This window comes from Ornithorhynchus anatinus, chromosome 4 (assembly GCF_004115215.2).
Source record: "Ornithorhynchus anatinus isolate Pmale09 chromosome 4, mOrnAna1.pri.v4, whole genome shotgun sequence".
Lineage (NCBI taxonomy): Eukaryota > Metazoa > Chordata > Mammalia > Monotremata > Ornithorhynchidae > Ornithorhynchus > Ornithorhynchus anatinus.
The window spans coordinates 7,416,219-7,432,800 of NC_041731.1; the positions used below are offsets into that span (position 1 = coordinate 7,416,219).

Here is a 16,582-nt window from a genome sequence, read left to right on the forward strand (position 1 = left end):
TAGCCAGTTCCCGTTCCAGGCGAGAGCTCCCCAAATCCAGGAAATCATCAAGAGCCCCCTCCTCACCGCAAGCTAGATGAGGGTGTTTCCTTGATCGCTTTGAAACATTAGAAAAAACAAACAAAACTTAAAACCTCATTTACTTATGCTATTTCGGGGCTGCTTTTCTTTAATTTTTTGCATCACGCTCATCGGGGACCCCTGGCTCAACTGGAAACTCTGGGCAGCACCATCAAACCACCGAGGAGACCCGACCCTGGACGCACAAGAAATCTGATTTCCTTAGTTGAGAGGATTATGATTAGCATAATGGCAGAAAACAAATCCCAGGCATTCCACGAATGGGACATCACTGCCACTGAACTCGCCGTAAGTGAGGCTCCTTGTTCTCATATCAAACACCAGATCTGGACATTTTTAGCCTGAAAGCTTTTTTTTTTTCCCTCACAACACCCGCTCAGTCAGAGGCACAGGCAGGGCTGGACTGGGGCTGCCAATCCCGAGACGGCAGCGGCGACGGGGACATTCTCGTTCATTAAAACAGCCACTGGGGCTGCCTCTGTTATCCCACACCCTGGCAACTTTTGATCTCTTCCCTAAAGAAATCTCGACAGTATATCAAGATGACGCAAGTGACGGCTGTTTCATATGAGGCCTATTATTTTCAAATAGGTGCTGGGCACGGGACTGTTCGCCCGGGAGAGAAACGTAGCTCGAGTCCTTTAGGTTGAGCGAGGGCCTGGGTGCCCCAACTCGGACAAGGGCTAAAGTCTTCTCTAAAACACTCCGGGGATGGAAGAAGTCAGGGGAGGACACTTTGAGGGATAAAATCTCCTTAAAAACACTCCAGGGATGGAAGAGGGCAGGGGAGGGCACTTTGGGGTTAAATCAATCAACTGTATTTATTGAGCACTTAATTCATACGATTGAATGAACTGACCGTTCGGAATTGCCCTCCTGCAAGTTTGGAGGTGAGCTAGCCCTAAAAGTGCCCTGCCTTCTTCCATCCCCAGAGTGTTTTAGACGAAACCTGTGTCGTACGCTCCCAAGTGCTTAGTATGGTGCTTTGCAAACAGTAAGTGCTCAACAAATACTATCACTACTACTAATAGTAATAATAATAATAATAATGTCTCTGAGCACCCTTGAACCGAGGTCCTGGGTTGGTCACTGCCTCTCCATGGCAGGCCAACTCCCTCAGCGCCAGAACAGGGCAGACCAGAAAACCCATTTCCACACCCAGGGTGCTTTTTACAACTTCGACAGACACTGAGCCCCATGTAGAATGGGGAACGTGTCCAATCTGATTAATTGTACCTACCCCAGTGCTTAAAACAGTGCTTGGCACATAGTAAGCACTTAATAAATACCAACATAATAATGATGACGATGACGGTAACACAGCCTTTACAACCCTGAGGGGAGGCTGCAGTGGCTTTTTTTTGTTTGTGGGGTTTTTTTTTTAATATTTGTTAAGCCTTTACTATATGCCAGGCACTGTACTTAAGCCCTGGAGAAGGTACAAGTTAATCAGGTTGGATACAGTCCATATCCCACACAGGGCTCACAGAGTCAGGATTAGAACCCAAGTCCTTCTGTCTTTCAGGCTTGTGCTCCATCCACTAGGACAGGCTGATTCTCTTGGTTTGCAGCTAAGGACTGTTTCCCTGGAGCAGTGAGGAGTCTGAGGGCTCCCATCTAAGATCTATTCTTCTATTTGTCTTTAACATTATTTTTTTGTGTGTGTGGAGTCTTGTTGCTTGTTCTCTGCAATCCACTTGTGATCATTATTATCATTATCACTGTGGTCTAGATTGCAAACTCCTTGTAAGCTGGGATTATGCCCATCATCTTTTTCGTACTCTCCCAAGGCTTAATGCAGTGCTCTGCATACAGTACTGGTCAATAAAATCTACCGAATGATTGCTTTCATTGTTTACCTCTACCTATACTGTGAGATGCCATGTGGGACAGGGTTCTGTCTGATCTGTTATATTGATGTCTACAATGCTTGGCACGAAGACTTAAGAAATACCATCACTCATTAACTGCCGGTTCATAGCCATGTCTGAATGGGGAGTGCTACCACCCACCTAAGATGGGTTAAAAACAGCCAAATAAATATTTATGGAGCACCTACTCTATGCAGAACACAGCATTAAGCACTTCAGAACATACAGAGGCAGTACAAGGTGTGTTCCCTGACCTCTAGGAGTTTACAATCTAATGGAGCGAAACAGACGAGGCACAAAATGCAAACATTCGATAGGCAAAAGAGTAAGAGCATGGATACAAATGATAATCAATCACTGAATGGTATTATTGAGCACTTACTGTGCACAGAACACTTCACTAAAGTTTGTCAGAGTATTATAAAAAAAAAGATTAAAAATAAAAGTAGTTAGGGGATGAATAGTTAGGGAAATAGATGAACAGGTTTATACAGAAGTGCCAAGAAGGCGAGATCAATGGAGAAGGAGCATTGGGTAGTGGAAAGAGCACGGGCCTGGGAGTCACTTGTCTGCTGTGTGACTTGGGGCAAATCACTTAACTTCGCTGTGGCTTTTGGAAAAGGGGATATTTTAGAAGGGCTTTAAAAGTGGAGGGGATTTGAGCAAGGGGATGACCTGACACTGGGGTCTTAAATTCTCCTCCCAACATCTCTCAATCAATGGCAGTAATTGAGCACTTACTCCGTATACTAAAGTGTTTGGGGGAGTACGGTAATGTACGGAGACACAATCCCTGCTCTCAAGGAGTTCACAGTGTAGACTAAGACTGTCACTTCCTCAGCCCCAGCCTCCTGCCATTAACTTCCCTGTCCCTCATGTGGCATTCAGTTAAAAATACTTCTCCCACAGAGCTATCCAGGGGTCTGTGCAAAAGACTTTAGAAAGAAGAGACCAAACTCACTGGTTATCTCTCCTTCCACAGTTATCCAAGCTTTTGCGTGTACATACACACACACACACACACGCAGACACACACAATGTGTCTGCAAGGTTTCCAGGAAATAATTTACTTCACGTCTAGCAAAAGAGCCATTCCCAGCTCCACCAAACATTCCTCGCTGCTCGCGAAGCCGTCTGGAGCGGGATATGTACGGAGAAAGGACCGATTCAAGATTAACACAATAGCCTGTCAACTAAATAACCTATAATTGCCTCCCCAGGTTTGAAACTGACAGTTTTATTTTTAATAGAATCAATTCAAAAATCTACTACTCCATTAACCAAAATTAAAAAAAGAAAATCCCATTATTCTTAAGTATTTTCATATGCATTTAAAGCTGGTAGTTAACCTCTGAGTCCCATTTTTATTTTGTTTTCATTAGTTCCTCCGATGTAGAGCTCAATTACTGTGGCTAGCCCGAGGAGAAGGAAACCGGTCTTCCGCCCGGGCCGGAATGAGACCAGGCGGGTGCAGACAGAGTCTCCCTCCAAACTACAGGTGAGATAAAGAGAGCAAGAGATGCAGGGAGACGGAGGGATGGATGGACAGAGGGAGGGAGGGTGGAGGAACCCTTCAAACCACAGGGGAGATAAAGGAAGCAAGAAATGCAGGGAGAGGGAGGGAGGAAGGGAAGGGCAGAGGGAGGCCACACCAAAGTGCCTTCTTCCTGTCCTTGGGCACCCACTCATCTAAGCCGCCCACTCCCAGTCTTAGGTCCATCCCAGCCTGGAAGCATGGAAGGTGCCCACCTGACCCTCAAGACCATCCATCCCCCAGATCCAGATTCTCTCTCTAACAATCGGCCCACAGAGCAGAGCAAGGAAAAGGCCCTCTGTTTTTCGGGATCGAACGCTGGCCTAAGCGGGGAGGCAGGAGAGAGGAACACAGCATACAGTGGTTGCGGTAGCCAAGGTCTCACCTTCCCAGGAAACTTCACAGGTTTCAGAAAAATGGCTTCCCAACCCCCGGGGGTCAGTTTCAATATACCACAATGATCTCCTTGGGCAGAAATGGAGGAGACGGCGCACAGGAGAAACTCTTTCAAAGAATAATCCAGAACTTTGACAAAGCGAGGCTGCACTATGGTTTAGCTTAAAGCTTTCGGCTAGGAGCTAAGAGAAAATGGATCAAGTTAGCTGGGGTATCGGAACTTCCCCGGAACAATCGAGGGTTGTGTGTGTGTCGCATACCATCCTCATTAAAAAGATTAAAAAGTACTTCCTAAAAGGAAAAAACCTGACACCGGAACTACAGTTTCTCTTTGGCAGCAATGTTTCCAATCCTAGCGGATGAATTCCTCTTTAATGAGATGTCACTTTGGAGAATAGTTTCAGAACCCTTCAAAATCTCATCCCTAAACCTCGTCAAACCACACAGAGATTACTTAAGATTTACCACCCAGACACAAAAAATAAAATAAAATAAAACAACCCACCAATTGGCAGAATCCATGACACGGCCATTTTTTTAACCAATATGGAAAAGGCTCCCCGATTTATCTACTTAAGCACTGAGCCTTCTGTTTATTTCGCACTTTCCTGTCAAATGAATTTGGAAAGAAAAAAGACTGACAGGCAGTTTAAGGATATAAGTCACATTTCAGCTCCCATTCAGATTAATGAACTAACTGAAAGCTGGGAGAGGAGATGGCCAAATCCCCAAACCTCAGGACAATAAGAAAGTTAACTCCTCACTCATCACCAACTCAGCAGCGCTGGCTTTGATCTTCTCTGAGGAGGACTTGGGCCCACTCCCTCAGGGGCAGTGGTTTTCAAATTGTGGGTCGGAACCAGTGGCGCCCAGCCTGTCCCAATAGGGTCACCTCCTCACGTTCCCCCAAAATGGGAGGACAATCTCATCCTTCTTCAGCCAGGGCTCCATGGGAGCACTATTCAATACCAGCAGAGAACTTCTAATCCAGCAGTCTACCTTCAGCAGTGACTCAATTTGGTGGAGACATTACTGCAGCACAGCAGATAGGCTGTTCCACCTTGAAGAGGTTGCCAGCTCTCTTTTTTTCCACAACTAAATCCCTCCAGGGTAGGAATGCAACCCCACTGAATCATAAAACCATGGAGCCGGAAAGGAACTCTGGAGGTCCGTCCCCCAGTTCCTCGGCCTACGTGCCCCCCCAGAGCAACAAGCACAGATTGTTTTATGCTTAAAAGAACTGCTGTGGTAACTAGAAAAATACTCTTAAAACATAGTTTTATGTGGGGTTGCTTTTAAATGAGTCAGTCATCCTCTAAGCCTCCCCTTTCAAGACTGCTCTACGGCAGGACAAAAGGAGTTGCTCTGGGGAACTCTTTGTCTCTGCGTCATCCTTCCTTAGAAGGGGCAGCGGAGGTTAAACACGACGGCCTCGGCCCTGCCCGTCTTGGGGTGTAGGCCCCGAAGCTCAGCCCCCCCGGGTCATGAGGCAAGCAGGGAGTGTGACGGCCGACAACCTCTAGGGTTGCAGGAAGAAGCAGTCAATAAAAAATTACTGGTATCATAAAGTATGTTGCCTGTTTAAGAGCCCAAATTAGGACTAAATAATATCAATAAATACTGATCTTACGGAGGCTGGTATGCCTCCATTCCAGGTTGCTCTGGGATCCCTGCCGTGGTTTGCTCTCCCTGCGGCTCCAGGCTTCTCTGGCTCTCTGGGCACCAGAACCACCCGCCCAGCAGTCAGCTTGCTCTCGCCCCCGGGGAGCCCGGGAATCAAAGCCCCTCCCTGAAGCAGCATGGTCCAATGGCTAGAGCACGGGCCTGGGAGTCAGAAGGACCTGGGTTCTAATACCCGCTCCACCACTTGTCTGCCATGCGACCTTGAGCAAGTCATTTCAATTCTCTATTCCTCAGTTACCTCATCTGTAAAATGGGGATTGAGACTGTGAGCCTACCTACCCTAGGCCTGAGAACAACGCCTGGAACATAGAAAGGGCTTAACAAATACCATTTTAAAAAAAAGTGACAACACCATGTCCATAAAACAAACTCAGCCCGGGGCTCCTTTTCCAAGAAACCCAAATAAGCTCTTCTGCCCAGGAGGGGAAGTGTTTGCTGCCTTTCTCATCCTCTCCCTCTGGGCACCGGTTCTCAGTTTGAGGACACCTGGCCAGATCCTTTCATCCGAGGGGAGAGCAAGTAGGTTGGAAGCAAGTGACAAGTCATCCCAACGATGTCCGCCAGTCTCCCGGAGGCAAGGCGACGTCAGCTGACGAGCAACCACTGGAAACGAGTAGCTCGCTCTCTCTCAGCTGGCTTCACAGAGCTATTTGTTTGACTAAATATGGAAGCGTGTTGACTGGTAAACAGAAAATAATGTGCTCTAATTGATTTACTTGGAGCTGATTGTCCTCACTGATATTTCTGGAGTCACTGTCTCTGCTGCAGATGCAGGGCTATTTCCTTCTCTTCACGCTCTGTCCAGACAGACGCTGGTAATGGGTCTTAAGTGCCCTTATCGCTCCCAATCTGAACGCTCTGCGCATAAGCTGTGGATTTAATGTCACCTCCCGTTTCCAGCACATTAGCCCAAAAGAGGCCGTTTAGGCCGAAATTGAGCTAGCAGTGGAATTAGGCGCAAACGCATTCTAATAATACTCAAGAAACAAAAAATGAAGTCTCAACTTCTACCACAAGGCAGCCTGCAATCCAATCACTTCAGCATTTCGGGGTAACGATGCACATGGAGGGCAGGATCCTTGCCAAGACTGAGGACAACAGGTTTGAACTGTGTTCGGTGGAATATTCAGATTCTCCTGGACAATGCCTCTGGAAAGGCGGAGAAAGCCCCTCTGGTCTCTGACTAGATGATGGAAAGTGGCCTTCCCAACCTGCTGTGCAAAAGGTCTACAGTCCACCAAGCACTAACCACCCATGACTTGGTCAGACACCAACTGGTGGGCTTCCTGTTACGCCTACAGTTTCACCACGTGAACCTTTTTTAATGTATTTGTTAAGCACTCACTATGTGCCAGGCACTCTACGAAGCGATGGGGTAGAAACAAGTTAATTAGGTGGGACACAGGCCCTGTCCCACAAAGGGCTCACACTCTTCACTCCCATTTTTAGACGAGGTAACTGAGGCACAGAGAAGTTAAGTGACTTGCCCCAGGTCACAGCACGAACCGGCTTCCAAATGAACCGGGGCCTAAGACTATCAACCGGCATCACATTCGTAATCTGTAAGACTGTTCCCGTACTTTCTCATCCCTCGGGGACTGCCGGAGGGCAACATCTGCTTGGCTCCAGAGCAGTCCAGACCCAGCTGCAATCTCCCACTCCCAGCCTAACGAGCTCAGCTCCTGTATTACAATCCGGCTCCCCGTCCAAGGTCGGGTTTCCTTTCCGCCGCTGAGCCGTCCCAATTCAATGCCTCCCCGGCCCCGGCCCCCCATCCAGGCAGCTGGATTCCAACTGGGAGAAAACTACAGTCTGGGTTGGACCCTATCGGCCGGACACAAGCAGAGCGAGCGAGCAGACCGCATCATTCCGTGGCCACGGCTATTCATCCTTATTCCTGCCATGGTGCACGAATGACAGAATAACAGGTGCCAGCAATTTCTACCATAGTAAACCCTCTGTCCCCGGGCAAAGCTTTAGATAACTGGGGAGAGGGGAAGGCAGAAGAAGAAAACTGAGGCAAAAAAGGGAAAGTGACTTGTCTGTGGTTAAAATTGGTGAGACAGAAAAAGATCGCAAGCCTCCTGTCCTCCCCTCCTCCACCAGGTCCGCACTCTGTGCTGGGTCTCTGACTCATCCTTTGGACAATGTTAGGAAATTACGCAGACATGCAATCCCAGACAGTTGCTCACAAGCACACACACAATCGCAGGTACTTGGGCACGCACAATCATTAGAGGAATATGCCCATGGACATGCACAATCTCAGGTTCGCTCTATCTTCCTCTCTCTCTCACACACACATACACATCCTGCAGCTCAGATAGAAAATAAAGGCACACAAACCACTCATCCCATCTGCACCCCGATCCTGAAGAGAGGTCGAGGAAGTCCCAGCTGGAAGTCCCAGCTTGGGGAACAGGTCCCACTCCCACGAGGCTCAGTTTGGGCCAGGTAGACACGTGAATTTTAGCCCATGCAGAGCTCTTCAGCCCCAACATCCCTCGAGCCGAAGGTAGGACGATACCAGTCTTCTGCAGGCACCTGTCCTGGGGGCTGTTTGCACTGCAGGGGCTTCTTGGTGCCAGCGTCTCAGAGCACACCAGAACTGAAATGCCAGGGCATTTTCCTTGGTGGGTGACCCTTCCGCAGGTGGGAAATTCCTCCCCTTCCCAGTCCCTCTCCTCTCTGGACTTGGCTTTTTTGAAATAAGGCTGACCGCCCCCTACTCCATGCCCTTGAGGGCTCTGCAGAGAGAAGTTTGTTCCCTGAAACATCTTCCCTTTACGCCAATCTGGAAAGGGTGAAATGGTGCCTTCTGCCCTGGCCGGCCTAAAAGACTGCCTTGACTGACTGCCAGTCTTTTAAATAAACTGGGGCACTGGGTTTTGGCGATATTTGATGGCAGCTGTCATTGCTGAGAGTGGTATAATGTAGTTGCGATGCTTACTGTGGAGGGAGAGGGAGACAGCTTTGCCCCCAGGGCTATAAACTCTCCCTCTGGAGCGAGAGTAGGCCTGGGTGGGTGACCGAGTGCCATGGGTTAGCTCACTAGCCTCGACCGTGCCAGCAGCATCCCTGGGATGGTGAGGGGAACTTAGGTGGCACCCACAGCCTCCCTCCCTCCTCTGACTTGGTCTCTGGTGCCAGATCTTCGGTGGGGCCCAGGGCCCCCCTTCCCCCAGCCCCAGAGTCCACCAAAGTGTGGGTGACGGGGTGCCCTCTTAATAGACTGTCCTTTGAAAACTCAGCTGCTCTGGGGTGACTTTTGTACTGGGTTGCAGAAACCAGAGACTTGTCAGCTGAGTGAAATGAAAGTATGGTGAAAATCTCTTACCGATTCCCCAAACCCTTTAATCCCAAATCTGCAAATGAACCCGGTGGGCAGGGAAGGGGGAGGAAGGGGGAGTGGGAGTGCAGGGTTACAGTGACAACATACAGAGGAGGCGTGTACAAGGCTGGCTTGGCCTGCCCTGCCAAGGCTTGGGGGAATGGAGGAGTGCAGGGTTACAGTGACAACATACAGAGGAGGTGTGTACAAGGCTGGGTTGGCCTGCCCTGCCAAGGCTTGGGGGAATGTCACCAGCGAGTTCCAAACCCAATGCCAGGCAGATCCAACCAGAGGCAGGAAAGTCCAATGCCTACAGTCCTGATCTCCCCTCACCCTGCCTCCCATCCTATCCAAAAACACAAATTAAACAGCCCACCAAACCCAGAAGCTGGCCTAAGATGAAGGGGCAAAAAGCCAAGTCAAAATGTATAAATACTTCTACACTAATGCTAGAAATCTATAAATTAAAATGGCAGCCGGTGAGGACCTTGATATCACCGGCGTTGCTGAGAATTGGTGGAGGGAAGAAACCCATCAGAATTCAGTGCTGTTGGACTACAGACTCTTATAAGAATCACACTTATGTATGAACAGGGGACACTGTAAGTGAAGGACAGCATCTACAATAGTAATGTAAAATTCTTAGCAAATAAGAAAAGAATCTTGAAATCCTTTGGGGTAGAAACTCCAAACTCGAAGAAAAAAAAAATCATAATGGAAGTTTCATAGAGCAGCTGACCAGAATGAGGAAGGCGAGCATGAGAAAGGGGAGGGGAGTGGAGAAACGGAAAGTACTTAGTACAGTGATCTGCACAGTAAAAGCTCAATAAATACCACCGACTGATTAAGATTAAGGCATGGAATCAAAACAGAAGACATCAATTGTCTTCATGCCAAATGGCTAAATAAATGAGCAGAACCCAAAGTAGAGATAGAATACAAGTTTTGGGATAGGATAATGACTTTTCAGGTCCAACTACTCACAGAAGCAGCATGCTCTAGTGGAAAGAGCAAGGGCCTGGGAATCAGAGGTTGTGGGTTCTAACTCTGGCTCTGCTACACATCTGCTGTGTGACCTTGGGCAAGTCACTTAACTTCTCTTTGCCTCAGTTACCTCATCTTTAAAATGGGTATCAAGATTGTGAGCCCCATGAGGAACATGGGCTGTACCCAACCTGATTACCTTGTATCTACCCCAGTGCTTAGAACAGCGCTTGGCACGTAAAAAGCACTTAACAAATACCACTGTTATTATTATTAGAATCCAGAAGGACAGATACGATACCGGGTTTAGTTCTGATTCAGGATCTGGGAGAGGACATACGTACGGAAAACCTACTCTGAAATAGTGAATTCAACCTCACACTGGGAAAGACCAAAAAGATCCTAAAACAAGGATATCACATTTTACAAAGCATTCTGATCAAATGTGTACTTCCGGGAGGAAAAAGCTGAATGGAGTAGCTAAGAAGACAAGTGGTCCATAGCTAGTGGACAAAATATAACTACACTTTCCAAAGATTCCACAACAAACACTTTTTTATTAAAACAGGGAAACCGTGGGACTAGAGAGAATCTTTTATTGTGGGTGGAAAACAGACAAAAGGTGGGAAACAGAGGGTGGGACAGCCCTTTCCAGGGTGAGACTGTTAATCCTGGGGGGGCTCTAAGGGTCACCCTAGGAATTCTTTTTCCCTGAGGCTCAGGTCATTCTGCTGGGGGTCAAGGACATGGACTTCACACCACTTCATCTGCTCTGGAGCAGGTGCCCTGAGCCCTCACAGTGGTGTTAGCAGGCCCTGGGGATCATGGCTTGATTCCCGCATCACTGAGAAGAACTCCAACCCCAAAAAGGTCACTCCAGCCAACTCCCGAGACTTAAGGTTGAGGTGCTAAAGTGACTTTGGTTCCTAGATGCTTTTCGCAGAAGGGAGGCAAGGCGGCAAATGGAGAAGAGGCCCCCTCTACCCTCTTCCCGGCAAGCTGAGCCCCTGGTTTCCTTCGTGGTAGCTAACACTCCCACAACTCTAACACTGCTCTCAGAGATCAGGAGATCCCCAGCCTACAGCCGGGGCTCAGCAAATGCTGACTAGGCTAGCTCTGCCACTGCCTAGTACTCTCGGCCTCTGATTCAGAACAAACAGAAGTAAACAGTTCCTTGGCCCAGCTGGGAAAAAAAATCTTAGAGATCTGGCCTTCGGAAGTCGCGTGGGCTGAATTTCTTCCTACCTTCAAGACATCTCTATTTGGATGTCATCTCTATTTGGATGTCCCACCACCACCTCAAAGGTGACATGCCCAAAACAGAACTCCTCATCTTCCCATCCACACCCTGTCCACCCCATCATTCCCATTACTGTATACACCACCAGTATTCTCCGTGTCTCACGAGCCTGCAACCTCAGTAATATACTTGACTCATCTCGCTCAATCAATCCACACACTCAGTCTGTCACCAAATCGTATCGGTTCGACCTTCACAACTCCTATGCTGATCCAAGCACCTATTATATCCTGCCTTGACTACCGCATCAACCTCCTCAATGACGTCCTTGCCTCCTTTATCTCCCCACTCCGGTCCATACTTCACTCTGGAGCCCGCATCATTTACTACACAAACGTTCAGTCCATCTTTCCCCACTCCTCAAAAGACTCCAAGGACCCTTCCACCACCGCATCAAACAGAAACACCTTACCATCAGCTTTAAAACACCCAATCAGCTCTCCCTGCTTCACTTACCTTCCTGATTTCCTACTATAACCCAGGCCAAATGCTTTACTACTCTAACACCGACTGACTCTCAGTCTCATCTATTTCACTGCCTACCCCTTTCCCACATCCTCCCTCTGGCCTGGAACTCCCTCCCCTGTCCCCTTGCCAATATGACAGACCACCATTCTCCCCACCTTTGAAGACATTAAAATTTCATCTCCTCCAAAGGGCCTTCCCTGACTAAGCCCTCATTTCCCCTACTCCCTCTCCCTTCTGCACTGTCTACGCACTTGGATTTGTATCCTTTAACCATTCAGTATTCACCCCACACTCATCCCAACAGCCTTTATGTCCATATCTTCACGTCTGCCTCCCTGTCTAGACTGCAAGTTCCTTGTGGGCGGGAAATGTGTCTATCAAGTCTGTTGAACTGTGCTCTACCCAGGACTTAGAACAGTGCCCCGCATAAAGTACGTCCTCAAGAAATACCACTGATTGCTTGATGGTTGGAAAAGATCGTATAGGTCCACAAAGGGAAGCTAGAAGGAAAGTTAGAGATGAAGACCTTTGCAAGATCTCTGGTGTCTCATCCACCCTCCTCTTAGCACCTGAGGGTTAGCCCCACCCCCACCATACATCCATATGCAAAAAAAGCCTCTGGAAACAGCTTGCCACTCCAGGTAAACGACTGCGGGAAAGGAAGGGAAAAGGAAGGGAGGAAAGGAAATGGGAGGATGAGAGATGGAAGGGAGGAAAATAGTGAAAGAAATGGAAGGAAGGGAGAAGGTGAGAGAAATGATAACTGTGGTTTTTGTTAATTATGTGCCAAGCACTGTACTAAGTGCTGGGATGGACTCAGGTCAGACCCAATCCCTGTCCCACCAAGGGCTCACAGTCTATTTAAAAGGGAGAATAGGTACTGAATCCCCATGGTATGATGAGGAAACTGAAGCCCAGAGAAATGAAGTGACTTGCCCAAGGTCACACAGCAAGCAGGTGGCAGAGTGGAGATTAGAACCCAGGTCCTCTCACTCCGAGGCCCGTGTTTTTTCCACTAGGACTCGCTGCTCCCCTAGGTCGGAAAGGAGTGGAATCGAAGGGAAGGAAATAGGAAGGAGAGAACGAGCAAGAGAAACGGGAAGAGAAGGGAAGGAAACGGGAGGGAGGGAACAAAACGGAAGGGAGGGAGAACGAACGTAGTTACCGGCCCGATGCTTTAAGCCACCCATCAAGATCATCCTGCACAAGACAACCAGCGTGCCCGAGACGACGCGCCCACCAAAGTCATGTAGCATGAAGCCCCCGGAAAAATTACCCCTAGGGAAGGGCAGCCGGGGATCGGCTGCCATGCGGGCCTGAAACGCCTAGACGGATAAGGGGGAGGAGTGAAGAGGAGAGCCAATAAATCTTACCCTCATTCACAATGATCTGGAGCTCTTATTAAGTAAATTAATTTAAGTTAATTTAACTCGATCATGACTCCCGATCACAGTGATTTAGTGAGGGGGAAATTGCATTAGGAAAGGCCATGCTCGCTAGATAGAAGAACGGAAGAAAATTAGATCCACTTAGCAATGTGAATTAATATGGAAATAGCAGGTGTAAATTTAACCTTATCGAGAGAGTGAAAATTATCTTCATAAATTTGTAGAAATAGCCCCCGAGTTGCTTATAAATCTATTTAAAACAAAAATATTACAAAAAGTGCAGTAAAATTAATTTAAAATATACTTCCAGCTATCGCTTCCACAAAAGTCAGCAGAGGGGCAAAGTTTAATGCAATCCCGCCAAAGGGGAGAGAACACCTAAGCGGAGAAGGGGAGTCCTGGGGGCCGGGGGGTCATCGAGGGACCCATCCAGACACCCACCAGCCTGGGTGGAGGAACGAAGGTGAGAGTCGTGGGGGTCTTACGCCTTGGGCCGACAACACGAAACCCCGCTGGCCTCACCCGAGCTCCCCCGCCATCTCCCCAGCTGGCCGTTATGCCAACACCAGCTCCACCGGGACCCCTCAGAGAATTAGAGACAGGGCCCCCATCCTGGGCCAGGGATGATTTGCGGAGGAATCACGGTAGCCAGACAGACCCTCCTGGAGGCAGAAAGAAGCCTCTTCAAGGCCTAGGGGAAGCTGTCCCCATCTTAGGCTTTGCACCCTTAGGATTAACACAAGGTCCACGGGAATCCTAAAGGGTTAATCAGTAGTGGCTGCTGGGGAGAGCGGGGCTGGGGAAATAGACCGCTATCAAGTTAGTGAATCTCACGGAGATCGATCGATCGAAGGGATTCATCGAGTGTTTACTATGTGCTCAATACAGGATCATACTACGTACGATCCTGAGCAAATGAGCTGGGTGGGTCCCCTGGCTCGGACACCGGTCAAGCCCCCGGGTGGTCATGCCAGGCCCTTGCGAGCCCCTTGGCCACTGCAGAACCACGGGCCCAGGAATTTCTGGACTTTTCCTTACCCGGAAGCCAACGACATCTTTCCAGGAAGGAGAACTATCCCGGAGCCAAAGGGGCAGGGTCCCGGATATAAGGGTTCGGGGTTGGGCTGGGCAGCAGTCGGAGCAGGGAATGATAATCGCTATATGTCATTTGCTAAGCACTGCACTAAGCAGTGAGGCAAGCACAAAATAATCAGGTTGGACACAGTCCCTGTCCCACATGGGGCTCACAGGCTAAATATGAGAGAGAGCAGGTATTCGGCCCCCAATTTACAGATGAGGAAACTGAGGCCCGAAGCAAGTTAAGTGATTTTCCCAAGGTCATACAGCAAGATAATGTCAGGCAAAGCCAGGAGCCTGAGACCCTCTAGGGAGTGTCCTCTGGAGATGACGGGGAGGGGATAGTTTGAAACGGTCTCGACTAGAATCCGGTCAAGTGGAGAACCGCTGTTGTCCCCGAGGTATGTCTCCCCTTCTACCATCCCCAGGAACACGGAAGATGGATGACTGATTCTAGGAGCACCCAGCCCCTCATGGGGTGGAGATCGCCCATGCTTCAAGAAGGGGAACCGCCTGCCTGACTCTCCTCCCTCCCAATCCTGAAGGCACTGCCACCCAGACACGGCGCCGGAAAAACGAGTTGCGGCTGTGGTTTGAATCGGGGGCCTTCTGGGAGTAAGCCGGCCATCCTGGGCACTCTCTCTCTTGGTCTAACAGCGTACCGTCATGAAGGGCGAGTCCTCCCGGGCCCCGGAGAGGATTGTGGACGATGACTTCTACTCCCAGTGACAACAGAAAAATCCACTCCCTCCCCACCCACCCCTCGCACCTACATATCCCACAGGAGAGCGATGAGTTCATCGGCTCTCCTGGCTATAAAGCACTCTAAGGAGCGTCGTGGGGCAACCGGGTCCATTTCTGGCTTCAGGCACCCAGAAAGCTTGGGGCCGTCGGGCCTCTTTGTTCACGACCAGCTCCACTGGTAGAGGTGACCTGCTCGGGGTGCCGCTGCCAGAGAGGCCTCTGGACTCTTCCGGGGCCCTGCTTGGGGCCTGCTCGGGCCTGGTCAGACAGAACCTCTGCCAACAGGGCTCCCTGGAGAAATCTCCCACCCTTAAGTGCTTGCAAATGGAAGCGGCCTGAAACGTATTGGAGTGCTCAATGCTAAGGGCTGGAAATTCGCTAGGAGAACAGGTTGGCGGGGAGGGGAGAGAGGAAGAAGAGAGCGGCGGGGCAAGAAAAGCCTGATTTTACCTTCTTTAAAGATCAATATATTGAACCGAGAAGATGGGCGTGCGGGCTCCAGAACTGATTGCTCAGGTTCTGAAAATCTATCTTCCGACGGGTCCCCGGAGTGGGCCCCGACCGTGGGCTCTGCCAGCTCCGGGCCTCGTGGGAACACCCCGGCAGCTCCCAATCCGGTTCCCTTCCCACCGGTCCATCCCACCGCCCGAGGGAGAGGGCGGGGGGGGGGGGGGCGGGCAGGGCAGCCGTTTCTCCGGGAGCAAGCGGGCCCTGTCTGGCCCCTCCTCCAGCTAACGGGATTGCTAATCGGAGTTGACTTTGTTTTCCGGTGAGCTGGGGGAAGAAACTGCTAAACAAACAGAAACCATTAAGTAATTCCCCAGCTAATGAGCTGTACAGTTAAGTAAGGTCCCCCACGTGGCTGATGGGAGAAGAGTCCTAGCGGCACCCTGGGCCTGATTACCCCGAGGGTCCCTCGCTATTCTCCCGAAGACCCACGGGCATGAGCAGTGTGCTGCGCATGGTTACCTGGGGCTAGAGAGGCGCCTGGTCCTCCAGGAGGGGCTGGGCGCACCAAAAGACTCCTGGTGGGCCGAGGACGCCACGTTCTTCTTCACGATCCGGTATCGGGTCTTGATCACTTTGCCGCCCAGGGGGCTCCGGAAGGTGTGTATGCTGGACCCTGGGAAAGAAAATGAGAAGCACAGGCTGACGTTAACTCCGGATCAAAGCCCATTTGAGAGGATCTGAGATGTCTGACTGATGAAATAGTCTCTTTCCCAGACTCCTGCTACAGAATCCTCCCTCCACCATCAAAAGCCAATAGCCCAGCTCTCTGGGCCAAGGAAGCCCCTTGGATTAGAAGCCTCTGGCATAGAGCAGTGCTGAGTAGTGAGATGCCAGGCTCTGGGGATTCCTACCTGTTCCAAGGAGCTGATTTCTGCTTGAGGGAAGGAATCAGTTTTCCTTTTTTTTTTTAAAAAAAAAAATGGCATTTGTAAAGCACTTACTATGCCCCAGGGACTGTACTAAACACGGGGGTAGACGCAAGGTAATCATGTTAGACACAGTCCACGGCCCACGTGGGGCTCACAATCTTAATCCCCATTTTACAGATGAGGAAACTGAGGCACAGAGAAGCTAAGTGACTCGCCCAAAGTCACACAGCACACAGGTGGCAGAGCTGAGATTAGAACCCAGGTCCTTCCGACTCCCAGGCCTGTGCTCTAGCCACTAGCCCAATCTGCTCCCGAAGTGAGCCCTTATTCCAATCAAGGAATGCCA

At 49.7% G+C, this 16,582-nt stretch overlaps 1 protein-coding gene across 1 annotated transcript in view; it reads right to left on the reverse strand.

The window, feature by feature from the left end:
* Positions 1-16,582, reverse strand: part of ZC3H3 (zinc finger CCCH-type containing 3) — a 245,201-nt gene that overhangs the window by 132,162 nt on the left and 96,457 nt on the right. Inside the window, exon 4 of the mRNA XM_029063878.1 lies at positions 15,827-15,980. Within this exon, the coding sequence (XP_028919711.1) occupies positions 15,827-15,980 (154 nt within the window). The remainder of the gene's footprint in view (positions 1-15,826; positions 15,981-16,582) is intronic.